This window comes from Micromys minutus (assembly GCF_963924665.1).
Source record: "Micromys minutus genome assembly, chromosome: 16".
NCBI classification, from domain to species: Eukaryota; Metazoa; Chordata; class Mammalia; order Rodentia; family Muridae; genus Micromys; species Micromys minutus.
This window is the reverse complement of record NC_137985.1, coordinates 39,114,985-39,142,095: the sequence shown is the minus strand read 5'-3', so window position 1 is coordinate 39,142,095 and position 27,111 is coordinate 39,114,985. Positions and strand designations below refer to the sequence as shown.

Here is a 27,111-nt window from a genome sequence, read left to right as displayed (position 1 = left end):
CCTCCAGAAAGACTCATTAGAGGAGAATGCAGACCTTTGTTGGTAGTATCTGTGGTGGATGGGAGAGTGCCCTGGTGCTTTAATTTCTGATAGGATGGCAACACCCTATCTGCAGCTTCAAGGACACTAAGCCACAAAAGCTGCCTTCTGGCCAGCTGCTTCCAAGCCATAGCACTGGTTTTCTCAATGACCTCAGATCTCTCTCCTGTTTGAGATGCTCAAGATCAGGGAGTGAGGTCATGGCTGTCGGTCAGTAAAGGAAATCAATGCTTATTGTGGCAGCTGGGGCCAGAGTTTCCCAATAAACGAGCTGACTGCACAGTCAGGAAGCAGGACTCTGGCTGTCTGAGGGACCTACTCCCAGCTCCACCCCTCCGCTCTCTCTTCTCAGTCTCCCTGTACCCCCTCCCCCAACCTAAACACTGGTTTAATTTTTTTATTGTTAATACTTTTAACTTTTGCAGTATAGTTAGTACATATAGTATAGTACACAACTTTCTTAGATCACCTTCTTTTCATTTAATAGCCATTAAGTTTTCTCTTGGTGCCTTTTTCAGAATTTTTATTTTGCTTTGTTTTGCTTTGCTTCAAGGCAGGGTTTCTTCTCTGTGTGGCCCTGGCTGTCCTAGAACTTGCTCTGTAGACCAGGCTGGCATTGAACTCAGAGATCCTCCAGCTCTGCCTCCCCAGTACTGGAGTTAAGGCCAAATGCCAGCATATGTAGTCCACTGTCATGTTATCTGCAGGTTAATACAGCATATTTCTCTCTACCATTCAATATTCCACCATATCGATGCACCACATTTTGTTCATTCTCCTATGGAAGAACATTTTGGGGTGTGGGGGGTGCCAAAGAGATGGCTTGGCAGGTAAGAACTTTTGCTGAGCAAACATGGGGTCTTGATTTTTTGTCCCAACATACATGTAAAGAGCCAAAAGTGACCACACATGCCTGCAAACCCAGTGGGGAAGCAGAGACAAGAGAGTCACTGGCGTGACAAACACACACACACACTCTACACACTCACACCACATCCATACACATCATCTCCCACACCCACACACTCACACCCACACTCAATCAATACATTCAAAAAAGAACATCTTGATTACTTCCTAGTGTTGGCAGTTATGAATAAAGCTGTTATAAACATCCATGTGCATGTTTTTGTGTGTACATAAATTTAAAACTCATTTGCATAATTACAGAGGCAAGTGACTGTTTTCCATACAGTGACACTTCATTTTGTTTCTTGAAAAGTGACTAAATTGTTTTGCATGTTCACCATCAAAGAATGGGAGTTCCCACTGTTCCACAGCCTTCCCAGTCTGGGGTTTTGACCAAATAATAATTGGGCAGTGAGATCTTACTGTTCACTCATTTACTTATTTAGAAGTGAGGATTGAACTTAGGACCTGGTGCATGCTATGTAAGTGCGCCATCACTGAGTAATATCCCCAATTATCTTTCCTCCTGTCTTTCTTCCTCCCTTTCTTCCTTCCTTTTTCTTTTCTCTTTGTCTCTCTCCCTTTATTTCTCCCTCTCTCACTTTCTTCCTTTCATTCTCTCCCTCCTTCCATCCCTCCTTCCCTTCCTTCTTTCCTTCCTTCCTTCCTTCCTTTCTTCCCTCTGTTTTGCTTTTCTTTTTTGAGATACAGAGTCCAGGCTCCTATTGAACTTGAATGTTCAAAGATGACCTTGAACCTTGCTCCTCCTGCCCCCGTGTTCTGAGTGAGGGGATTACAGGCATGCACCATTGTGCCTCCTGCTCTTTTGCCCCTGACTCCCAAGTGTGGGTGTTACAAGCATGCACGATAATGTCTGCTTATATGGGTTAGGGTTTGGACCCAGGGCTTTGGCCATACTCTAGGCAAGCACTCTATACCAGCTGAGCTGCATGCCAGCCTTTGATTTTTTTAATGCTCCAGACTCAGTCCCCAGAGAGCTTTATTTACACAGCACTAGGCCAGGCCCATTGCTACTTGAGTTTGCATTTCTGTTTGTTTGCCATGTGTATATCTACTTTGGACAGGGGCCTGTTCAGACTCTTTTGTCCAATCCTCAGAATGTAGCCCAAGGTGGCCTAAAACTCATGACCATCCTGCCTCACTCTAATTACTGCTGGGATTACATCAAGTGTGTGCACCACCAGGTCAATTCTTTTACACGTTTTTACAATGAGAGTGTTTGCTTTTGTATTGTTTTGTATTTTTAAAATAATGGAGCTGAGGATAGTCCTTAGTTGTAGGACACTTAAGTACCTTGTGTGAAGCCCTACCTTTGCTATCCAGTAACCCCCACAGACAAAGTGAGCTTTTTATTATGTTTATTACATCTTGCTTTTCATTGAAGAAACCTTCCAAAGTCTACTATTATAGATGTAATAAATTCTTTTTTTGCAACTATGTAATATTTCATAGTATGGATGGTTCATTTCATTAAACATTTGCTGTGGATGGTTACTTTTGTAAAAACTTATTACTTGTTATTTTAAATTTTATATGTTATGGGTGTTTCACTTGTGTCTTAGTCAGGGTTTCTATTCCTGCACAAAACCTCAGGACCAAGAAACAAATTGGGGAGGAAAGGGTTTATTCAGCTTACACTTCCACATTGCTGTTCATCACCAAAGGAAGTCAGGACTGGAACTCAAGCAGGTCAGGAAGCAGGAGCTGATACAGAGGCCATGGAGGGATGTTGCTCACTGGCTTGCTTCCCCTGGCTTGCTCAGCCTGCTTTCTTATAGAACCCAGGTCTACCAGCCCAGGGATGGCACCACCCACAATGGGCTGGGCCCTTCTCCCCTTGATCACTAGTTGAGAAAATGCCTTACAGCTGGATCTCATGGAGGCATTTTCTTAACTGAGGCTTCTTTTTCTGTGATAACTCCAGCTTGTGTCAAGTTGACACAAAACCAGCCAGTACAGCTTGCATGTACATCTGGGCACCACTTTAGTGCCTGCTGCTCTCAGAGACCAGAAGAGGGCATGGGATGCCCCGGAACTGGATGGTTGTGACCTGCCATGTGGGTACTGGGAACAGAACCCAGATCCTCTGGGAGAGTAGTAGCAATTGCTCTTAAACCACTGAGCCATCTTTCTTGCTCCCCAGACTTACTTATTTTTATGTATGTATGTATGTGTATGTGCGAGTCTGTGTGCACTACATGTGTGCATGTACACACAGAGGCCAGAAGAGAGCATCATATTCTCCTGGAGCTAAAGTTACAAGTGATTGTGAGTCCCTGCCTCAACCTCCAGAGTAGCTGGATTTGCCAGTTGATTCTTTTGTGTATCTTACATGAGTGATGGAGATTGAACTCAGTTCATCTGGAAAAGCAATAGCAGCACATGCTCTTAACAGCCTAGCCATTGCTTCGTCCCTTCATCCCCTATTAGTGATTATTCTTGCTTGGAACCGCCGTTGCCACGCCTCAGTTCTACCCACACACAAGGCCACTGCTATTTCCAAAGACAGGAGGCTTCAGGGTTCCAGAACTGGAATCAGTCTGCAGTTGAAACCCAGCCCTTTCATGTTCGTGTGTCACCCGCTCTCCCTGTATCACAGGTTCTTCACTGGCCCCTTCATAACCATGCAATAGATACCTCCCATAGAGCTGAAAGAATTATATATTCTGTAGATAGAGAACAAAGGATTCCCGCAGGTTCAAGGCCAGATTGTCCTACAGAGCAAGTTATGAGCTAGCTATTGTTATGTAGTAAGACCCTGTGTCAAAAAAAGAAAGAGATGCTTTCCTTCAGCCCAAAAGAGATCTAACACACTTCATCAAATGGCCACGTTACAACAGGCTGCAGAGGCAAAGAGCCATGCTCTATAAGCGGCTCAAAGTACCTCCTGCCATTAACCAGTTCACCCAGGCCCTGGACAGGCAAACAGCTACTCAGTTGCTTAATCTTGCCCACAAGTGCAGGCCAGAGACAAAGCAAGAGAAGAAGCAAAGGCTACTGGCCCATGCTGAGAAGAAAGCTGTTGGCAAAGGGGATGTCCCAACTAAAAGACCACCTGTCCTCTGAGCAGGAGTCAATACAGTCACCACCTTGGTGGAGAACAAGAAGGCTCAGCTGGTGGTGATTGCTCATGATATAGACCCCATTGAGTTGGTGGTTTTCCTGCCTGCCCTGTGTTGAAAGATGGATCATCAAGGGAAAGGCCAGGCTGGGGCACCTGGTCCACAGGCAGACATGCACCACTGTTGCCTTCACACAAGTTAACTCAGAAGACAAGGGTCCTCTGGCTAAGTTGGTGGAAGCTATTAGGACCAATTATAATGACAGATACGAGATCTGCCACCACTGGGGAGGCAACATTCTGGGTCCTAAGTCTGTGGCTCACATTGCCAAGCTGGAAAAGGCAAAGGCTAAAGAACTCGCCACTAACCTGGGTTAAATGTACACTAAGTTTTCTGTAGATAAATATAATTACAAAATTAAGGAAAACAAAAGAGATGACAAAAGAATTGAATTGATTACATAAGGAGCAGAACATGGCACAAAATAAATAGTAATTGTCATCTCTTCTTGTTACAAAATAGATTTTGTGGGTTTTTTTTGGGGGGGGGGTGCTGCAGCATGTAACCAAGGCTGTCTAGGAACTTAATATGTAGCCCAAGCTGACCTTGAACTGAAAACAGTTCTCCTGCTTTAGACTCCCTAGAATTGGGAGTACAGGTGTGAGATGGTTACAGCTGGTCACTTAGATTCTTAGCAATAGACTTGTTTAAAGGGTAGGTACATTAAAATACACACACACACACACACACACACACACACACAAAGAGCGTTGTTATATTATCCAGACTGTTCTTAAACTAACGGGCTAAAATGATCCTCCTGGGGCTGGAGAGATGACACAGTGGTTAAGAGCACTGGTTGTAGTTGGATGATGGTGGCACATGCCTTTAGTCACAGTACTGGGGAGGCAGAGGCAGTTGGATCTCTGTGAGTTGGAGGTCATCCTAGTCTACAGAGGAGTTTCAGGACAGTCAAGGCTACATAGAAAGACCTTGTCTCAAAAAAAAAAACAAACAAGTGTACAGGCGGTTCTTCCAGAGGACATATTCCTGGCCAGAGCTCACATGACAGGCAGCTCACAATTGTCTGTAACTCCAGTCCTAGGGGATTTGATGCCCTCTTCTGGCTTCTACAGGCACTCTATGAACATGGTGCACAGATACACATGCAGGCAGAGCGGCCATACACCTAAAATAAAGGTTAAAAAGTTAAAAATCAATAAAGTGACCTTCCTGCTTTGGTCTCCTTGGCTGGGACTACCGGTATGTAGCCACCCACCAGGCCCAGCCTTCAATGAAATTATATTCAAGGCAGCTTGGCAAAGGAAGCGCAGCACCTGGGGGTGCCTCCCTAGCCTGTCGTTGACTTGCCAGCCTTGAGCACACTGCTCCAGCCACTGCACATCTGAAGGGACTACTTACAGTTCTACTTCATTGGAAAAGAATATGCTTTTTTCAGTCATTTGCATACATGCATGTCTGTGTGGGTACATACATGTAAGTGTAGTTGCCTATGGAGACCAGAAGAAGGCATTGGATCCCATGGAGCTGGAGTTACAGGCCATTGTAAGCTGTGGGGTATAGGTGCTAGGAAACCAACTTGGGTCTTCTGCAAGAGCAGTAGGTGCGCTTAACCACTGAGCCATCTCTCCAACCCCAGGAGTTTCAAATACAGGCTGTCTCTCTGGATTCAATCTATAGTGCAGCCAAAAAATGAAGAGTCCTCAGGGCTTGAAGAAAAATGTCTTAGGTCTGGTAATATAGCTCAATTGATAGTTTTTGTCTAAGATGAGTAAAGCCCTGGATGTGATCCTGACAGACTGTGTGAGACCAAGCATGGTGGCACCCAGGAAGGGGGGAAGCAGGAAGGTCATAAGTTCATAGCTTCATAGTGAATTGGAGGCTGTTCTGGGCTACATTTTCCATCTTAAGAGCAAGCAAGCAATCTAGCTTTCTCATGAATAGAAGACAGTATCAAAATGTGTGTGTGTGTGTGTGTGTGTGTGTGTGTGTGATATGTATGAAGATGGTACCAAAATGTTTGAGTGTGAAAAGAGAGGGGGGATTCAGAATATTTGGGTGTCTTTTTGTGATAAAGCACTAGGAGTAAAAGCAAAGTGGAGAGAGAGGACTCATTTTCCTTAGAACTGGAGCCACAGAATGTTGTTGCTTACTGACTTACTCTGTGCTTTCTTATACAACTCAGGGCCACCTTCACAGAGTGGCACCATCCATAGTGGGGTGGACTCATCAACTATTAATCCAAAAAAAAAAAAAAAAAAAAAATCCCCCCATAGACTGCCTACATGCCAATCTGATGAAGGCATTTTTTAATTTAAAGTTTCCTTTTCTCAAATGACCCTGGTTTGTGTCCTTGGCAAAACAACTCAGACATAGAGCTTTATAACTGAACACCAATTCAAGCTGTTTCTCTTATCAATGTATTTCTAAACTGTTTAAATAATCCTTTACATTCCCAGACAGTTTCTTGAGCAAAACACTTAAAATAGCACTTCCTAAGCTCTAGCTAGTGTACCATATGTGACTGGAATATCTGCAGAAGAGTTAAGGAGGTAAATAGGCAACGCCAAAGTCAATTATTATCTTGAAATTTTTATTTTGCATTTGAGATAATAGGAGCAGCACATAAAAGTGATTTGAAATTCTTATCTTGATAGTTTAGGCTCACAGGTTTCAATACCATTCTCGACCAGTTTCAGAGTCTCGGAATGCTCTGCAATTCACTATCGTAGGTTTGAATGAATCCTAGCCATCATTAAAGAGCCAGCCCTGGCACTGCTCCAAGTTTCTCTGCTAATGATGACGCAATGCAATCTCTTGCCCCTCCTCTTGGCGCTGATCCGTCCTGCACTTATCCAGCCGTTAGCATCTAATCTCAACATTGACTCTGTAGGTACTCCTCCAAACTGGATGCATTTTTAAGGTAAAGACGGGGGGTTCTGTCATTCCCCCGTTGTATCTAACACCTTAGAGGCTGTGACCCACAATTTTGAATATCATCATAGAAATAGAAATTCTGCTGGTAAATATAGGGGACTGCCTCGTTTAACTTCGGGCCTATTTCTCCCCATCTCTGCAATCTGGTTTATACCATCGGTGAAGGAAACCAGGTTGAATGGCTGAGAAGGGAATGGCGTCAGCGTGAGGTCAAGCTACACTGTCCCTAAAGCCATTTCCATATGGTTTCCATCATCCTATCAAGACAGAAAGGCAGTTACAGGAAAGATGGAGGGTCAAGTCGCGCTCAAGTCGGGGAAAGAAAGAGAACAAAGTCGGTAACTTGGCAGGGACGGATGAAGACCTGTGCGCCAAGCAAAGGGCGCAGAGTGCGAGGGAAGGTGAGGCGCGCCCGCCCGGCAGCTATCCCCGCAGCAGGGGGCGGGACTTCCGGAAGCCATTTGCCCGAGTGGCAGGGGGACCGGAAGTGGAGGCTCTGCTGGTTGGTGCTGGGGCCCGAGGAGGGGACGCGCGCCGGAACGCGGCCGTCCGGATCAAGCGAGCGACTGAAGCGCAGCCCGCCGACGCCGCACCCGCTGAGGGCCCGCACGGACCCTCTGCCTCTGTAAGTGCATCGCAGGGGCCGCGGAACCGAGGCTTCGGCGTCGCGGGTGGGACACGCGGGCAAGACGGTATTGTGAGGCCCGGCTCCCCTCCCCCACACTGCCCCTCCCCCGCCGCGCCCCGCGCCGTCGCCCAGCAGGCCCTCCGGGGCTCCGCGCAGTCTCGACTGCCCTCCGGCGCCCCGGTCCCGCCCTGGCTGGGGAGTGAGCGGCCGGCCGGTCCCCTGGCCAGGCCTCCTGCCTCAGCTGTTGCCTTTTCCCTCCATCCCTGGGGTGGGACCTCTAGGCCCAAGCCTGAGACTAGGTTGTGCCTTTTTTTTTTTTTTTAACGGATCACGCTCTTTGCCTTTCTCGTCGAAAACTCTCCTTATTAGAAACTTCTCTGTTGCCTTCGCCAATGCATCCCAAAGACCCGTGTCAGGGCTTTGAAAGGATTGTAGAGGCTAGTCTTAAAGAGTCACCCACTTTATTCGGCGACGAGGCCGAGCCATCGGTGATTTGGCCGATGGCCTACCGCCAGCTAGGTAAATCTGTCAGTGGGTAGCTTTCTTGGAGGTGTGTTTCTCCTTCTCACACCTTAAGGTCCATGTCCACCTAGCGGGTCAGACTGTGGTCTACAGGTTTGATTTACTCGTGGCAGAGTGACTCATTAACCTGCTTTCCATAGCTCCCAGGCCGACGTTGCCTTTCATCATTTATATACGGATCTTAAGAAAACCCAAAGCTTCAAGCGTTGGCGTCTCTGAAGAGCGTGGCTATGGACAAAGGAAGGGGCACCAGGACGCTAAGAGCAGGTCCTAGAGTTGCATTTTCTACAGTTTTAAGTTGGGTGGAGAGAATGGACCAGAGGAAAAGGTGTGGAGAAAAGAGAAAATACACACTTAAATTTGCCTTGGATGGGCCTTGTGTGTGCCTGTAGGCTCCTTCTCTGGGCACATTGTTCTGACTTAAAGGTTGCCTCCTTGTGGGAGAGTAGGGGAGGGAATCATTGTGCATTAATTTGTTGGCATGGGCACTTGATAATAAATTATGGATGTGCTGGATCCTGGGGGGGTGGCCCACCAGAGACTGAGGCAGGGTATTCTGGATGAGGCGTTCCTTCCTCTTCAGAATAACCCTGCCAACTCTGAAGCAAAATGAAAAGCCTCAGCCTTAATGGATGCCTTTTAAATCTTTTCATTCTCATTCAAAGGCCTCAGCAAGTTTCTTGATTTACACACATGAAATCCAGTTGAGCTTGAGGAGTTGTAATTGTTTTGTTGGGACTGGCTTCCACACCACTCACGTAGAAAGTCTGGTGCTGTGTCTTTGAGGTCTAAATTAAATGGGTTAGTTAGGATCGCCTACTCTTGCTGAAGAATTTTGAAGGACAACAAAATTTCTGCAGAATAGTCTTTCATGGAAGTGTCCACCGTTGCCCAGCTTTTACCTACCTCTTGCTAGTGTTTTCATACCAGGCCTGCTGCTGGGTGGGTAGAGATTATTACGGCTCTGTTTATTAGTGAGGGGAGATGGGAAGAGTTGGTGTTATGTTTTGTACTACTAGGGATTGAATACTGCCCTGGGAAGTGGAGTTACAGACAGGAGCTGTGATGTGGGTGCTGGGAATCAAACCTGGGACCTCTAGAAGAGCAATCAGGGCTCTCTCCAGCTCCCTCCTCATTTTGAGACAGGGTTTCTCTTTGTAGCCCTTACTGTGTTATAACTGTATAGACCAGGCTGTCCTGGAACTCAGATCCCTCTGCCTCCTGAGCTCCTGAGTGCTGGGACTAAAGGTATGCATCACTCTTCTGAGGGTGGCTGTGATAGGAAAAAAGTTCAGGAATCCCTGTAAGTCTTTTTTTTTTTTAACTTCCATAGGATACTCTTTGGATGACTCCTGACATTTTATTTGGTTTTTTTAAAGTTTTATTTATTTTCATGCGTATGAATGTGTTTCCTGCATGTATGTATGCATATTATATGTATGCAATGCCAACAGAGACCAGAAGCACTAGGTCCCTTGAAACTTGAGTCACAGATGGTTGTGACTGAGTCCTGGTCCTCTACTGGAGCAGCAGACGGGCTCAACCACTGTCTCATCTCCTGTCTCCCAAAATATTCCACATTTAAAATTTTTTATTATATCTGTATGATGTATATGTGGGGGATGTACACACATGCCATGGAAAGCACAGTGAGTGTTAGGGGTCAGGTTTGTGGAGTTCTGGGGATCATTAGACTTGTACAGCAAGGGCTTCACCAGCTGACCACTGAGCCATCTCGTCAGCCAAATCTGTTGTTGTAAAGAACACCATAGTTTACATTATCTGACTTCCAAATAAATGCTTGCTTCTTTGCTTGCTCATTTGTTTATTTACTTATTTATTGGTTTTTCAAGACATGGTTTCTCTGTGTAGTCCTTCCTATCTTAGAACTCAGTCTGTAGATCAGTCTGGCCTTGAACTCACAGATCCACCTTCCTCCTCTGCCTCCAGTGCTGCATGGAATTAAAGGTGTGTGCCATCGATAGGCTTTTTTATTTTGCTTGTTTCTTTCTTGCTATCTTCCTCTCCTCCTCGTTTTTGATACAGGATTTCTGTGTACAACAGCCTTAGCTGTTCTAGCTCAGTAAACATGGCTGGCCTCAGGCTCAGAGAAATTAAAGGTGTGTGCTTATACACCTGGCTTGGCTAGACCTCTGAATTGTTTCTGGCCTGGCCTACAAAGAAGAGACAGTAGGGGGCTGGAGATATGGCTCAGTGGCTAAGAGCACTGGCTGTTTTTCTAATAGTCTTGAGTTCAGTTCCCAACAACCACATGGTGGCTCACAACCATCTATAGTGAGATCTGGTGCTCTCTTCGGGCCTGCAGGCAGGCAGAATGCTGTATGCATAATAAATAAATCTTAAAAAACATAGGAAACAGTAGGAATTTATGGCTCAGCTTTCCATTTCTGGATTTTTAAAATGTTGCTAAACTGCAGGCTTCTGTGAAACAGTGGAAGTTACTTTGTATTAGAAGATGTTTGATTTGGCAAAAGAATACAGGATCCAAGTGTCTGGAGGCATAAAGTAATTTCACTCAGGTACTCTGCAGTTGTATTCATGGTTGAAGGGACTATCAAGTTTGGAATACTCCTGGTTATAACTGCCTTTTAACTTTAGGCATGGGAATTTTGTTCCTCAGTTTCTTCTTCCATGTCCTTTGATTTTGTCTGTAAGAATATTGGAACATATGACTGAGTATAGTGTTGCATACCTGTGATCTCAGCATCTGGGAAACAGAATAGGTACTGAGCAAGTCAAGATAGCCAGGGCTGCACAGGGAGACCCCAAAACAAAGTAGGAGATTTGGGATTCAGATGGAAGTGCTTTCTTTGCTCAGTGTTTGGAGTGATAATAAATAAGGGAAACAGCTTGGTAAATTAAATTTTATCATATTCATGCAATCTATTTCTATATAAAATAGAATTCGTTGTTCAAGAATAATAGGCTGAATGCCAGATATATGGCTCAGTGCTTTGCTGACCATCTTTGACTGCAGGACCCCTGTGGCACAAGAAGAGAACTCACTTGAAGTGTTCTTTGACCTCCACACACTAAATCTGCAAGCACTCGATTTAAAAAAAATTTTTTTTTAACTAAAAACAGCTAGCACTTGGGGGCAGAGACAGGCAGATCTTTGAGTTGAAGGCCAGCCTAGTCTATAGAGTGAGTTACAGGATTGCCAAGGCTACACAGAGAAACACTGTCTAAAAAATAAAATAAAATAAATAGGTGGGCCTTGATTTGGAATGGATTAAGGCTAGAACTAATGCTCAGTGGTACAGTGCTTACCCAGCTTGAGGTTCTTGGGTTCAACCTCCAATGCCACAAAATGGAAGAAGCTCACTGTCCTACAAACAATAGTAAGATGAACATTCCTAATTCAGTAATCTGGAACACCTTTCCTGCTTAACAGTTTTGCAATAGAACAAATCAGGTAGTCCTGACTATCCTGGAACTTGGCTATGCTTGCCAGGCTGTCCTTGAACTCATAGATCTGCCTATCCCTATCTCTTGACTTCTGGGATTAAAGACTCCTATATTTGGCTAAATAGTTCCTAATAAGTGTTTATTGTAAATTTGTTGCAGTAAATATTTAAATGATGGCTTAACCTTTTATCTGCCCCCGAGTCTGCTCTAGTGTGAAGCTGAGCGCACGAACACTGTCAGATGGTCCACAAGCTGTACTCTCCACCGGGTTCCAGTCCCAGATGGTTTACTCGGCTTGCCCTGTTGTTTCTGTCTCGTGTGGATATGACTGCCCAGTGTTTCTTTACTCTACCAACTGACACAAACATGACTAAAGCCTGGTAACTTTTCAAGCAGGTTTATATATTCTCAATCTACAAACCCTCTACACAATAAGCTTACATCCAATACACAAAGATATAAACTGCCCTTCTATATGAAATAAAGTGACCCAGAGAAACCCTTAAAAATATTCATATCTACCTATCCACAATTACAACCACCTAGATCTAGATCCTCCTCCAGCTCCATCTTCAGTCTTCCTCCAATCTCTCCTCTTCCATTTTCCTAACCTCCCCCCCCCACCCACGTCTTTACTGTTCAATCATGTATCACCTTAACATCAACCCACATAAATTGTTTAGATGTTTACCTGATGGACCAGTTCAAAAAACTCATTCTAAGTAAAAGACCCAAGAAGATGTTAGAGCTTATACAGGCCTGTTGTCTTGAGAGTAAATCATGTTACCAGATGCATACAATGAATCTTAGGAATTTAAGAGGAAAGCATGTATGTACCTAATTTGATATGATTTAATACATTGCAAGGAATTGAACCCAGTGCTTCAGGCATGGCTAGGCAAGCCATGCTACCAACTAGACTTTATTTCTAGTTTGTCTTTCCCTGTGTGTCTGTGTCTGTTTCTGTGGGTGCACATATATAGTAAGTGCACTATATAGTCCGTGTGCAGGGGAGGTTATACATCAAACTTTGGATGTTCCTCAGTTACTATTGCCACCACCACCCCTTTTGAGACAGGGTCTCAGTATGTAACTGACTTACCTGGGGCTTGCTATGTAGACGTTTGTCCTCAATCTCAGAGATAGATCTGCCTCTGTCTCCCAAATTCTGGGTGTAAAGGTGTCACCACATCTTGGGTGGGTCAGTTACTGTTTTTCACATCTTCAAGATTCCATATGTGGTGTGGTCTCTTGCCAGTGGATGTTCCAGATTAGGTAGAACTGGAAGTTCTACTATCCTAGCTCCAGTGTCTGTGCTCACATCCCCAGAGCTAGAATTAGCAAATGCTATCACACCTGGCTTTTCTTTTCTTTCTCTCTTTTTTATTCTTTTATTTTCTTTTTTTTTTTTTAAACAAAAACATTGGGTGTTTGATTTTGAGTACCCCACCCTCCCCAGTTTGTCTTACAAGTACTTTAATTACTATCTGGTTACTTGTGTGATGTTTTAGTAGCTAGTGAATTCTAATTATTTTTTTTTAATATTTATTTAATGTACATGAGTATACTATTGCTGTCTTCAGACACACCAGAAGAGGGCATCAGATCTCATTACAGATGATTATGGGCCACCATGTGGTTGCCGGGAATTGAACTCAGGACCTCTGAAAGAGCAGTCTGTGTTCTTAACCTCTGAGCCATCTCTCCAGCTCTATTTATTGCTGTAGTCATTTCTTTCTTTAAAAAGCATTTCCTGTATATGTGTGGTTTGCCTTTGTGTGTGTATATCTTGTTCTCACTTGGTGCCCGAGCAGTCCAGAAATGAGTGTTGGACACTTAGGATCTCAAGTTAAAGATAACTGCTATGTGGGTCTGGAATTGAACCAAGGTCCTATGAAAGAGCAACCAGTTCTCTTAAAATCCCTCCAGCCTCTGTTTTGTTTTTGAAGATAGGGTCTCTGTAAATAGCCTTCCCTGTCCTAGAACTCACTGTGTAGACTGACCTACACTTGAACTCATCTAGATCACTTGCCTCTACCTCCATAGTGCTGAGATTAAAGATGTATGCCACAATGTCTGGCTTTGGCTCTGGCTCTCTGTACTTTTAAAAGCATGTATATGTATAGTGTGTATGTGTTGGTGGGTGGGTGGGTGATCAGAATGCAGTTTTAAGAGTTGGTTCTTCTCTTTCCCCCAAGTGAATTTCAGAGATCCATCTCACATTGCCAGGCTTTCTTTGAGTCATTTGATTGGCCACTGTAGTCATTCTGTTTGCATGTCAATTGCATGCAGGTTCCGGTGCAAGTTAGCAGAAGTTATCATACCTTTTGGAGTTGCAGATACAGGCAGTTATGAGGCACTCCACATGGGTATTAAAAATTCAAACTCAGGTCTTCTGCAATAACAGCAAGTATTCTTAACCATGGAGCCAACTCTCCATTTACCCGTTAAGTCATTCTTTAATCTGTAGTTCTAGCACCCTAAAAGACTAGATTTCATTGTTCTGTGTATTTTAAGTAATTTGGTGCTTGCTAAACCTGTGATTGTGAAAACTTGACATGGGATGGGTATATCAGATAAAGTGTATATTTGGAGCAGAATTTGTACATTTAATCTTAGTCATAAGGCAGAGGAGTAATGGGGTTAATGTTTTAGATGTGATGCTTTCATAAGTGATAAGATATAACTAAAGTTTAGTAATATATTTTGGAGACTTAAGCACTCATGTTCTAGAATTTGTCTCTGCTAAATATCAATCCTACTTCAGTTCCTAGACAAAATCCATAATAAAATAGATTTTGTTTATGGTTTATTGGTTGTTTTGCTTGTTTGTTTGTTTATTTATTTTATATATATGAGTACACTGTAGCTGTTTTCAGACAGATCAGAAGAGGGCATCAGATCCCATTACAGATGGTTGTGAGCCACCATGTGGATGACGGGAATTGAACTCAGGACCTTTGGAAGAGCAGTCAGTGTTCTTAACTCTCCAGTCCTGTTTTTTTGTTTTTTGTTTTTTTAAACCTAACAAATAGGGGCTGGAAAGATGTCTCTGTGGTTAAGAACACTGCCTGACTGGCTGCTTTCCAGAAGACCCAGTTTCATTGCCATCATCTATAATGGCACCTATTCTTCTGTAATTCCAGCTCCAAGTTACCTATTCCACATCTTTCTGGCTTCTTTGGGCACTGCATGAATATGATGCACAAACATATGTGTAGGCAAAATATCCATAAATAGAGTAAAACTAAATCTTTTAAAAAATAAATTAGCCGGGCTAGAATCATACACCTTTAATCCCAATACTCAGGAGGGAGGTGCAACCAGATCTTTATGAGTTTGAGGCCAGCCTGATGTTCATAGTAAGTTCATAGATAGCCAGAGCTATGTAATGAGACCATGTCTCAAAGAAGAAAAGAAAAAAAAAAGTAAAAGTAAATAAAACCTGACAATATTTAGTTTCTTAATGTTCTTGTTAATAAATGAAACATGACATTTCTCCTCAGGTATAGAATGAGCCAAGGAGACTCGAACCCAGCAGCTATTCCACATGCAGCAGAAGATATTCAAGGAGATGACAGGTGGATGTCTCAGGTAAAGGGTAATGCTTAAGGACTACTGAAATGGGATGGATCACTTGATTTCGCATCCGTGCGCAAACCGATGTGTTTGCATGCATGTGGAGGCCAGAGACTTGGTGTTTTCAATAGATTGCTTTTTATCTTACCTTTTGAAAATGGGTCTTATCACTGAACCTGGAGCTCATTAATTTGACATGGTCAATATATTTCAGGGATCCTCCTATCTCTGCTTCCCCAGTGCTGGGGCCAGGGTTTATTTGCTTTTTTGGTTGGTTTTATATTTCATTTTTACTTTATATGCATGTGTCTGTTTATGGGTACCTGAAGATACAGACTACCAAGAGTTGTGTTTTGTTTAGTATATTTGGTTTTTCGATACAGGTTTCTCTGTATAGCCCTAGCTATCCAGGCTTGTTTGTTTTGTTTAGTCATTGAGACAAAAACTTCTGATATGCCTATTTCCACCTCCCAAGTGCTGAAATTACAGGCATAAAATGCCAGGGCTTGAACCCATAGCCTCGTGGCATGCTAGTAGATACTCTACCAGCTGAGATCCTCAGTCCTGACTGTAGTATTTAAGAAACCAAAATAACCTGTAGACCTATCCTTCAAACTAGATCGGAAAACTGTTGCCTAGCTATGCAGTGGTGAGGTTGAGGCCAGCCTTCTTTATATAGTTTAGTTCCAGGATAGCCACAAGAACAAAAATGTAGTTTCTTAACTTGGAATGATAGCGCATGCTACCTAAACATCAGTAGACTGAGGTAGGACTACCAAGAGTTCAAGGCCAGCCTGGGCTACATAATTTAATCCTGACTTAAGACAAAACAAAAAAGCCACTAAGTAGGGCTGGACGTTTGTTTCAGAGATAGACTTTGGGTTCTAGCTGAGTTCTATTCCCAGCATTACAAAACCACACTGATAAATAAATATTGTCTTAGCTGGGCATGTGGTTTATATGTGTAGTTCTGGTTATTTGGTAGACTAAGGCAGAAGGATCACTTGAAGCCAGCAGTTTTGGAGTCAGCATAGGCAACTTAGTTGAAAGGAGGGGGAGGAGGGAACATCAGGCATGGGTCACTTCTGCTTATAACTTTGTATTAGACAGAAAAGGCCTGGTGAGCTAACAGTTAACATGTGGATACTACAGTTGTGTTCAAAGTATGTACTATACCTGAAAGCTGTTAGTGCTTCCTCAAGAAGCTGAGAAGGGGAAAAAAGGCTTAGGCCTTAATTAGGTTGGTTTAAAGATAGATTTAATACTTAACCCTTAGAGAGTCTGGAAAGACTGAATATGGACTTGATGTTAGATGTTAATGGAACTATTTTTTATTTTCTTAGTATGGTTTTGTAAGAGAACATCCTAACTTGTAGATGTTTGCTGAAATACTTAGGGTTAGAGTCATGGGTAGTGTGAGTCTGGAGAGCTGGTTCAGCCATTTAGAACATTTGCTACTTAATTATGAGGAGCAGAGCTCTGATGATCTAGAACACAGTTGGGTGGTTCACAAAACACTTGAATCTCCAGCTTCAAGTTTAGGATGCCCTCTTGTGGTTCCTTCATTCACTCTCATAAACTCACAAGTAACAAATGAAAGAAAAAAAAAGTTAGCACACACCCATCTTCTCAGCACAGAAGGATACAGAAGTTCAGGGCTAGCCTGGGGTATTCAAGACAGTTAAAATAGCTGGGTGTAGTGGCATACACATATACTAAAATACTCATGTAGAGGCATTTGGATTTCTTGAGTTTGAAACCCTTTTGTTCTGTATCTCGAGTTCTAGGCCAGTCAGGACCAAGTAGGACCTGTCTCAAAAACAACAGCAAAAACTTAAGCAGTGGGGGCTGGAGAGATGGCTCAGTGGTTAAAAACACTGACTGCTCTTCCAGAGGTCCTGAGTTCAATTCCCAGCAACTACATGGTAGCTCACAACTACCTATAAGGAGCTATAATGAGATCTGGAGCCCACTTCTGGTGTGTCTGAAGACAGCAACAGTGTACTCATATATATAACAAATATTCATAGTATAACAAATACATAGCTGTACAAAGAGAGTGAATCTAGAAAATGTCATAATAGAAGTTTGCATCAGTGTGGTTGCATAGGTCTCTAATTTCAGCACAGGGACACAGGGAGGAGGATTGCTGCAAGTTTTGAAGTCAGCCTGGTCTGCATAACAAGTTTCCCACCAGTGAGCCCCTCTCTTGAAAGGGAGGGAGGGAGGGGGTTGGGGGGACAGGGAGAGAGAGGGAGAGAGTGTGTCTGTGTGTATGTGTTTCTGTCAGTGGGCAACTTACAAGAATTGGTTCTCTCTTTTGACCATTTGAGTTCTAGGGTTCAAACTCAGGTTTGCCTGTAAGATCCCTTTGCCTAATACTAGGTCATCTTGATGGCCCCTAGAAATGCTTTTTCCCCCTTTGTTTTTTTAATTATTGGAGGAAATGATGGGGTGTTTGTGGTGGTGGTTGTTTTAATAATATGAAGTATTGTGATATTCTGGATTTGTTAGGATTGTGAATATCTTGAACCTAAACCTAATAGAATGATCAGTATGATACGAGTAGAAATTAATTTGCAATCAACTACAGAAAAAGAATAAGCTTAAACTTTAGGGAAACTAAAAGGATGGTGTTTGGTTAGTTTGTTTCCTGTTTGTTTTACAGTATGGGGATGAATCTCTGGGCCTTCCTTGCCCATAAAGAACATTTTATAGTACCTGGTCAGAAAGCTGTTCTTTTTATGCTAACAAATTGCAAAAGAAAGGAAATGCTAATTTCTTGTTTTTCTTTCTTTAAACCAGCATAATAGGTTTGTTCTGGACTGTAAAGACAAAGAGCCGGATGTGCTGTTTGTGGGAGACTCCATGGTACAGTTAATGCAGCAGTACGAGGTAAAGCAGAGGGTGTTCATGGCTCCTACTGTATGTCCACTGATAACATACAGTCTTTGATTCTAAGCTTCCCTCATAGGCTTTAGGATTCAGAGAAAAAGGGCCAAGTATAAGGGAAGCAGATCTACCCAGTGAGATGCTTGGTGCAGTCTGTTTAATGGGCCTGCTGGAGGGGGGGGGGGGAACTAGGTATTCCAAAGGAAACTAGAAAATATAGCTATTTCTCTTTGGATTCTTCATTTTAAAAAAAAATTCATGAATAGTGTTTCCTGAGCTAACAGCATGACTTGGTGCCAGTATTGATATCTGCTAGTGGGCATTAGAATGTGCTGTGTGGGTTTTTGAGCTGAGACTCAGTGCAGTAAACAAGGCCCTTTAAGTGAATGATATATTGTTTTCAGTGCTAACATTTGAATAAAGAATGTGGAAGATTATCTGGGAGTGGTAGCACAGGCCTTTAATCCCAGCATTCGAGAAGCAGAGGCAGGCTTCTGAGTTTGAGGGTTAGCCTGTTCTACAAAGTGAGTTTCAGTATAGCCAGGGCTATGCAGAGAAAACCTGCCTCCCCTCCTAAAAAAATAATGTTAGTTTTTGATATATTAAATCACATTGCAATTGAATTTTTATTTCCAGTGATTTTGTTTCTTTTGCTTCACTAAATCAGGTGTTTTGTTTTTAGATTTGGCGAGAGCTGTTTTCCCCACTACATGCTCTTAATTTTGGAATTGGGGGAGACACAACACGACATGTTTTATGGAGACTAAAGAATGGAGAACTGGAGAACATTAAGCCTAAGGTGATAAAACTTACTTTTAAAAGAGTAAACTGATCTGGAGCCTGTCAAGTACCGTTGTGTGAAGTAGTGACAAATGGCTTCTTTAAAGACCTTTCATGATTGTTCTTTGCCTTGTGGTTGTTTTTAGGAAACAACACTGCTTAGGAACATACTGAGGCAGGGACTTAGAACTCAATATATTGTTTGCCTGGGTTGTATTGTGATTGTTATGACCGTCTTCAGTTGTAGGAAGTGATTTGATGCACAGAATATATGTAGGTCTGTGGAATGTGGGCAGGGAGCAGGGCCATGACTCATTTCAGAAAATGCTGAGATATAAACAAGTTCTTCTGAAGAAAGTTTGAGGTGGATGTGAACAAACATCTGTAGTACCTTTCACATCATGAATATCTGCAGCTGGTGCACTGTATATAATTCTTTTAACCCCTAAAGAAAAAGAAAAACAAAGGAGAGTCACTAATGACAATTGCTTTCCCTGGGCATGGTGGCCCATGCCTTTAAATACAGGCAGAGAAAACATTGTGAAACTCCATCCAGCTCCATCCCAGGGACTCCTTCCTTGAGCGCACTGTGTATTTATATTACAGGCTTTGCACTCCCAAGGATCCTGCTATTGCAGTGTTTCTGACCACAGAAAAGTCTTACAGTGATAGGAAGCAATTCCTTAAATCTCTGTTTAAGATATATGTGTGCTAGAAGGGTTTCATTCACATTCAGTGGAGTTCATTGTTCTTTTCTATGTAGTTGGTGGATTTTGTGAGATTCATTCTTTGTTTCTCCCTGGTATAATTTTGGCACTTTATATATATATCTCTATCTATCTATCTATCTATCTATCTATCTATCTATCTATCTATCTATCTATCTATCTATCTATCAAACATTTTTGGTCTGTCACTGTCAGACACACCACAGGAAGGCACTGGATCCCATTACAGATGGTTGTGAGCCACCGTGTGGTTGCTGGAAATTGAACTCAGGACCTCTGGAAGTCCTGTGCTCTTTACCACTGAGCCATCTCGCCAGCCCTTTGTTCGTTTGCTTGCTTGTTTTTTGTTTTTCAAGACAGGGTTTCTTTGGGCAACCCTGGCTGTCCTGGAAATCTCTTTGTAGACCAGGCTGGCCTCAAACTTACAGAGATCCACCTGCCTTTGCCTCATGCTCTCAAGAGCTGGGATTAAAGGCATGCACTACCACTACTTGACTAATTTTGGTACCTAAATATTAATTTACTCATAATTTATCTTGAAACATATGTTAGGCATAAGTCGTTGTTTTTTGGTTTTTAAGAAATTTAAATGTATTTATTTTATGTGTATGCATGCATGTGCCACAGTGCATATATGTAGAAGTCAGAGAGCACCTTGTGGAAATAGGTTTTTTTCTTTCTACCATGTGGGTTTGGTTATTAAGCTCTGCAGACTTGGCAGCAAGTGCTTTACCCACTGAGCCATTGTACTTGTGTGGAGAGCTTTTGGTGCTGCTTATAGAAATTTGGCAACCCGTATTTTAACCTTTTTGCGCACAGAGACATATTGGAGGGCTGTCTTGCTTTACTAATTCCAGGCAGTGTAGCTGCGGAACAGAGCTCCACTCTGCAAATTGCTTTCACTGGCTTTCCGACCCCTCAGCTGAGTCAGTTTCACATTCTGTTTCCTTTTTGCCCCCACAGGATAAACACTTGATATCTGTTCTAGGATACCTGTAAAGGCAAATGAAATAGGTCAGATGAGTTTAGTTTGTTCTAGAGCACTAATGAAAATGTGATGCATAGGTAAGGGACAGTGAATGGAATCCAGTCGGTCATAACCTTTTATATCAAAACAACCTTCCATTAGAATAGTATTAATGAATTTGAAGGGGAGGTGTTGGATTTTAAAATCATGTTGAATGGAGTTAGACAGTCTTTTGACGTTTACTGTGTCTTCAATCGGTCCTGCACACTCACCTTTGTCTTTTTTGAATAAAGATATCCATTAGTTGCATTTGTGTTTTTAAGTAAGGTTGGATTTCATAAAATTTTTTTTCAGTTGCCTTTGCTTATATAAAAGGAAAAAAATTACACTTTTTAGTAACTTTTTTCTTGCAAGTTTGTCTCCAGTTCTACGGAAAAATCATAATTTATTTCCTACATCATTTTCATCTTAAAAATAAAAATCAGTGCCCCTTAAAAAAGAAAGAAAGAAATTCCAACAAGTACTTGTCACTGGGCAAAGGACGTAAGCCGGGATAAGAATGTTCACATTTGGGCTAATGCAAGGATCAAGGTAGATACTGCCTAGGAAGGCACGATTTCACTTTTGTCTTGGTAATCCTGATAAGCCCCCAGACCCGCAGTGATTCTGGAGAGTTTGTTTATTGCTTTGTTTGATTACTACCTGGTGTGGTCTCTTTGTTCTTTGCCTTGCTTGACCACTTTGTCCTTGATCTGAGAAAGCAGACTGAGAAAAAATAAAGTCCCTTCAGCCTTGCACTGGCTGGAGTCATGTTATAGTGTTGTCTAATTGTCTTTCTTTTCAATCCTCACTCTCTCCCTTGAGACCCTGTTGACTGACTGAGCTGGCTTGTATTTTTATGTTCCCATTTGAAGTTTCCCAATATTATCTGAAGAGCCCATTTTTAATTTTTTAAAAGTTTTTATTAATTTTTGTTTTGCTATGTCTTCACATGCACATGTATGAATGAGCATACTGTGTGACACTGTAGAGGCCAGAGGACACTTGGAGTCTTCTACCACGTGGGTCCAAGGGATTGAATTTATGTCTTTATGCTTTGTGACAAATGGCCTTACCTGTTGAACCATCTCACCTGTCCCCATTTCTCTGATTTTTTTTTAAATAATCTTTTTATTTAAATTTTTATTCCTTGGTCTTTATTCCCCTTTCTCCCTTCATTATAGGTCATTGTTGTTTGGGTAGGAACAAACAACCATGAAAATACAGCAGAAGAAGTAGCAGGTGGGATTGAGGCTATTGTACAGCTTATAAACACTCGGCAGCCACAGGCCAAGGTCATTGTACTGGTGAGTAGTCTTTCTAGGTGGAGATTTGTCCTATCCACTCAGAAATCATTTAAAAATGATGTCACTCATCAATACAGAGTCTTTAAGTGGAAGCTGTTTCTGACAGTTATTTGTACGCGGGATGGTTAGGAGGGAAGGTTGTGGAGGAATGCGTATACAATTACTAGGAGTTTGGCTTTATTTTGTAGATGCTGAAGAGTCAGATCTTGGGAGTCGGGGTGGGGGTTGGTCTGTCTGTCGACAACCTGTAAGTATCAGGTCTCACTGGATGGACAGTGGTGATGCATTCCTTTAATCCCAGTACTAGAACTTTGAGTTCTAGGCCAGCCTGTTCTATAGAGCAAGTTCCAGGACAGCGAGGGCTACATAGGGAAGTCCTATCTCCAACTCCATCCCTACAGCCAGGGGAAAGAAAGACAAAAGAATTAGTTCTCTTCTACCACTATGTAGGTGCCAGTGATCAAATTTGGGTCATCAGGCTTTGTGACACCTTTTTTCTGCTGAGTTTTCTTGCCAGTTTCAGGTCTTAGTTTTTATTTCATGGCATTTAATTGTTGATGTAGCTGTTGCATTATGTGCCTTATTCTAGACCGGTGGTGTGTTGTGACTGAAAGTTTAGCTTTGAAGCAGCTTCTTGGAAAATGTTGATGTATGAATGGTACAGAAAAAATTCTCTATAAATATTCTTGGTTTTAAAGTGGATGTTAAGGAGCTGAGGGCATATAACTCAGTGGTAGAATATTTGCATAGCATGTATATGACCCTAGATTTAAACCTCAGCACCATAAAAAATAAACCAAATTTAATAGAGATATTGATGATGGTCTTAGTAATACTGAACCGTGAGCACTACAAATAACAACTGTAATAGGGAAGTGCATGTTCCTGGCTAACTGATCCATAAACTTCCAGGAATTCTTCTGTTTCCACTTCCCAACTCAGAATAGGAGTGCTGGGGCTGGAGAGCTGGCTCAGTTAAGAGCACTGGCTGCTCTTCCAGGGGTCCTGAGTTCAAATCCCAGCACCCACACGGTGGCTCACAACAGAGTAAGAGTGCTGGGATTGCAGCTGACTCAGCTGCACCTGGCTTTTCATGGATTCTGGGCAACTTAGGTACTTGGTCATGGGCAGTGAGCACTTTACCCATTGAGCTCTGTGCTCAGGAATTGTCTTATTTTAGAAACAATTTAAAATCAAAGGGAGTGGGGGAATCAAGAAGCATACCTTGGTACTTTTATTAAGGAAAAATACATAAACTTTTTTTTTCATAATTATTTTGTTTGTATGTGCTGTACAGGCTTCTGCCATGGTATGTATAAGGAGGTCAAAGGACAACTTAAGGGAGTTAGTTTTTCTTTTACTCCATGGCTTCTGGGGATTGAAGTTAGATATTTAGGTTTATTGGAAGTCATAAGTAAATAAAGAAATTAAGTAACCCTCTCTGTTAATGCTCTTCTATGCTCTGCCCCAGGGTCTGTTACCTCGAGGTGAGAAGCCCAACCCTTTAAGACAAAAGAATGCCAAGGTGAACCAGCTTCTCAAGGTCTCCCTGCCGAAGCTTGCCAATGTGCAGCTCCTGGATATAGATGGGGGCTTCGTGCACTCGGACGGTGCCATCTCCTGCCACGACATGTTTGATTTTCTTCATCTCACAGGAGGGGGCTATGCAAAGATCTGCAAACCCCTCCATGAACTGATCATGCAGTTGCTGGAGGAAACACCGGAAGAGAAGCAAACCACCATTGCTTGACGGGCCCCATCAGTGTTAACAGCATCCCAGCTTCCTCAGATCAGTCAGACCACTGGCACTACAGAATCCTTTCTTAAGGCACTTTGCATTGTACAATGTTCCTGGATGCTTGTATGTTTAAAGGGGAGGAGGGATTTAAATTGGTCCTGTATATAAAGGTTTGTTTGAGAGAGGAGAAAAATTAGCCAAGGAAGATTCATTTGAAACCAGAAGGGGATTTTTAGTTGTTTATGACACATTTGTAGAATTATCACTGTTTTTCCTAGGACAACATCAAGCAAGAGTACAGTATGAAGATTCTTTTCTTGGCCCTTTTTTCTATGGATTATGTCATGTGTGATACTTATCACATCTTCTTGGCTTTAAACTTATTTTTGGTCCAGTTTTAAGGTTCATGAGTTAGTATGTTATGTTGTTTTTGCTTGATACATGTATCCTCAGTATTTTTATTAACATATAGCATCAGATTAAACATGCTTGTCACTCCAATATGGGGGATGCTATAGTTATAAGTGAGTTTGTTCCTCTCAATCTGAAGCAGTGAAAACAAGGTCTGGGGACTGTGGGACATTGTTTTTATTGCTGCTGAATATCATGTCTGTAATAGACCCGTGCATGCAGCCTTTCCTCTGCTTCCCCTTCATCTCTTCACAGGTGGGTTATTTACATTACAAACCTTTAACTCATTTTTGATCTAGAACTTGCACTGCCGTCAGAATGATCTTACTAGTGTATAACTCACCTGTGTGGCGTTCTGTGATGTAGGGTCTGTGTAATGTTAATCTCCAGAGTTCTGCTTGTCATCCCCCCAGCCTGTTGTTTTTCTTTGTTTTGGGTATAAAAGGTGGGGGGTGCTGTCAGAATTGTTTCCCATTCCATAATGCCTGATGTTATTTCAAGTTTTATATTATCTTAAGGTGTATATGTTTGTTTTCATTTTATATATATTATATATAAATAGATATATTTTACAGTACTGGAATCAAACCCAGGGCCTAGCACAAACTAAGCAAGTGCTCTGCCACTGAGGTAATGCCTAGACATGTTGTTTGCTTGTTTGTTTGTTTGTTTTTTTAATTGGTTTAATTCTTAAATTCTATTAGTAAAGTTTTTTTTTTTTCCCATGGGAAACAGTGAAGCTGCTCTCACAATAGATGTGCTATCTTTATCATTTTTTTTTCTTTGTTTTTTGAAACAGGGTTTCTCTGTATAGTCCAGGCTGTCCTGAAGCTCTGTAGACCAGGCTGGCCTTGAACTCAGATCACTTGCCTCTGCTTCCAAGCTCCAGAATTAAAGGCGTGCACCATCACACCTGGCTTTAGATGTGCTATCTTTATTTTACCATTTTAGTAAAGATAAACTAGGTTCCTTTTTTGGTTTTTGAGACAGGGTCTCATAGTGTAGCTCTGCCTAGCCTGGAATTTGCTGTGTAGACCAGACTAGTGTTGAACTCACAGAGATCTGCCTGCCTCTGGACTCCTAAGGACTGAGAGTAAAGGCATGCACCACCATGGAAATGGTTCATTGATCCTTTAAGGCTCCTTATGTAATTTAGTGTCTTCATCGAGATTTCAGGAGACCTCTTTACATTCCTACTGGTTTGCATGAGTGATACAAACTGCCACCTGAGAGAATACATTACTAGTGTCCAATAGGCCTATGGACCCGTATAAACTGAATCTACAAACATTTAAACTGGACCAGGCCGGGGATTGAAATAGCTCATTAACTGTGCTCTGCTTTGCTTAATGGTCACATTGAGTAGCTATGAGCTAGGTTTATGTTCTGCTTTCAGAGCAACCATCAGGGCTGGGAGAGGAACTCTTGGTTTGTGCTGAGACCTACACCTGACTGAGAAAATTAGAAGTTGAGGTGTTTTTTTCCTGGTGACCATCTGTGTAGGAATTTAATGCATAGTGTTGTGAATGTATCATGTCTTCATTAGCAACAGGAAAATACACATGGTGTTTACTAAAATTGTTTACTTCAGTAAAATTCCCTTTTATTTTTTTAGTTCTTGAGTTTTTCAAGACATTGTTTTCTGAAATGAGGTATAATTTTAGGAAGGAGAGTTAATCAAGCCAATCTTTTGTGTGTGTAAAAAGAACATTTTCTTCCCAGGTGTTTGTGTTCCTCGGAGAGTAGGAGTGTGGTGCAAATAAGGTCATTGTGTCACTCCTGCAGCATGCGCTTGTAGTTTCTCTTGACCAAGGATGACTAGTCCTGTGAGCTGGCCATCAGCGCCCGCATCTGTGTATAAACCTCAGAAGTTACTACCTTTTATACCTGCCAGAGCTCCTCAAGCAATAGTACTGAACCACTAGCCTTTGAAATAAAGCTCTGACCTACTGCTAACATGTAGATATGGAGTCCACTGTCGTTCTGTTTTAAGGGGGACATTGTTGATCGGTTTTTCTTTGGGTGACATCCCAGATTGCTTCGGTGACAGAACTGGTTAGTCTTTGTGATTTTTTTTTTTTTTTTTTTAATTGTGAATAGAACTACTTTGTCATTGGTTAAGGGGCCAGGCAGCCAGCACATACACTGCTTTCTTCTTCTTCTTCTTCTTCTCTCTCTCTCTTTTTTTTTTTTTTTGGTAGGTGGGATGGTGATTTTCTTAGGCAGAGTCTACGTGTACCCTGGCTGCCCTTGAACTTTTGGTGATCCTCCTGTCTCCCCAGTACTGGAAGTACAAGCCTATTCCATCATGCTTGACTTGTTTTGTTCCTTTCTCAACATTTTCCTCAGTGTTTCGGTGTAGTACAGTCTGGCTTAGCATGTGGCTATGGATGACCTTGAACCTCAGTCCTGCTTCTGCCTTGCAAGTGCTAGAGCCATGTCTACTGTGGCAGGTTGGAGACTCCCTGCCAAATGGATGATGTGTTAGAGGTGACTTGAATGACCTGGCATTGTAGATTACCATTGGCAGTGCTCTGGCCACCATGTCAGGTCTGCCAGTCCTGGTACTTCTGTCAAAAAACCTTCACCTAGTAAGTCTTAACTAGCCAGCTCATGCCCTGTTCTTAGTAATTATAACTCATTATTTAAAAAAAAAAAAGTCCCAATTTCTGTTTGCCTTCTCAACCTAACTACTTAACCGCTGTATGCTCTGCCTGAAACCTGTCTGTGTTAAGGTGTGTGAATATTGCCAGTTTTATATTTATTATAGTGTGAAGAAACTAGAAACTTAGGAAAGGGGCCAGCTCCTGACTCTGAGCAGTTTGTATGGGAACAGTGAGTGGGGGCTTGACAGTGGTCTTCCTCTCCAGGACTACTGTGGCAGGCTGACTGAACCTTCCCAGGGGAGCTTGTGACTATATGCTTTGGCAAAGGCTTCTTGACTAGAATTCATTCTGTTCAGTGCTCATTTAATATAAAAGTCAACATTTCACTGCAAACTTACTCATGTCTTTCTGTTTCTTTTATCATAGTTTAGATTCCTATGGAAAAAGCAGGGGTGGGTTTTCCTACCTTATAAACATAATGGATTCTTTGTTCATC

At 42.3% G+C, this 27,111-nt stretch overlaps 1 protein-coding gene across 2 annotated transcripts; it reads left to right on the top strand.

Annotated features, from left to right (window-relative positions):
* The first annotated feature begins 7,497 nt into the window (after positions 1-7,497).
* PAFAH1B2 (platelet activating factor acetylhydrolase 1b catalytic subunit 2) lies at positions 7,498-26,953 on the top strand. 2 transcript variants are annotated; one of them, XM_080930435.1, is made up of 6 exons: positions 7,498-7,614; positions 15,075-15,162; positions 17,953-18,042; positions 18,722-18,838; positions 21,738-21,860; positions 23,332-26,953. In XM_080930435.1, the coding sequence occupies exons 2-6, from the start codon at positions 15,082-15,084 to the stop codon at positions 23,608-23,610; spliced, it is 690 nt and encodes a 229-aa protein (XP_080786561.1). In that variant the 5' UTR covers positions 7,498-7,614; positions 15,075-15,081; the 3' UTR covers positions 23,611-26,953. The 2 variants fall into 2 exon arrangements, with proteins under 2 accessions (XP_080786561.1, XP_080786562.1); XM_080930436.1 differs by lacking the exon at positions 7,498-7,614 and adding an exon at positions 8,312-8,406.
* Positions 26,954-27,111: the final 158 nt, after the last annotated feature.

What these genes read in the sequence shown, in the direction of transcription:
- PAFAH1B2 (XM_080930435.1), top strand. Translation starts at nt 15,082, where the DNA reads ATGAGCCAAGGAGACTCGAACCCAGCAGCTATTCCACATGCAGCAGAA. An exon ending in TGGAGAACATTAAGCCTAAG is followed by an intron (nt 18,839 to 21,737) that starts GTGATAAAACTT and finishes CCTTCATTATAG; the next exon opens with GTCATTGTTGTTTGGGTAGG. An exon ending in AGGCCAAGGTCATTGTACTG is followed by an intron (nt 21,861 to 23,331) that starts GTGAGTAGTCTT and finishes GCTCTGCCCCAG; the next exon opens with GGTCTGTTACCTCGAGGTGA.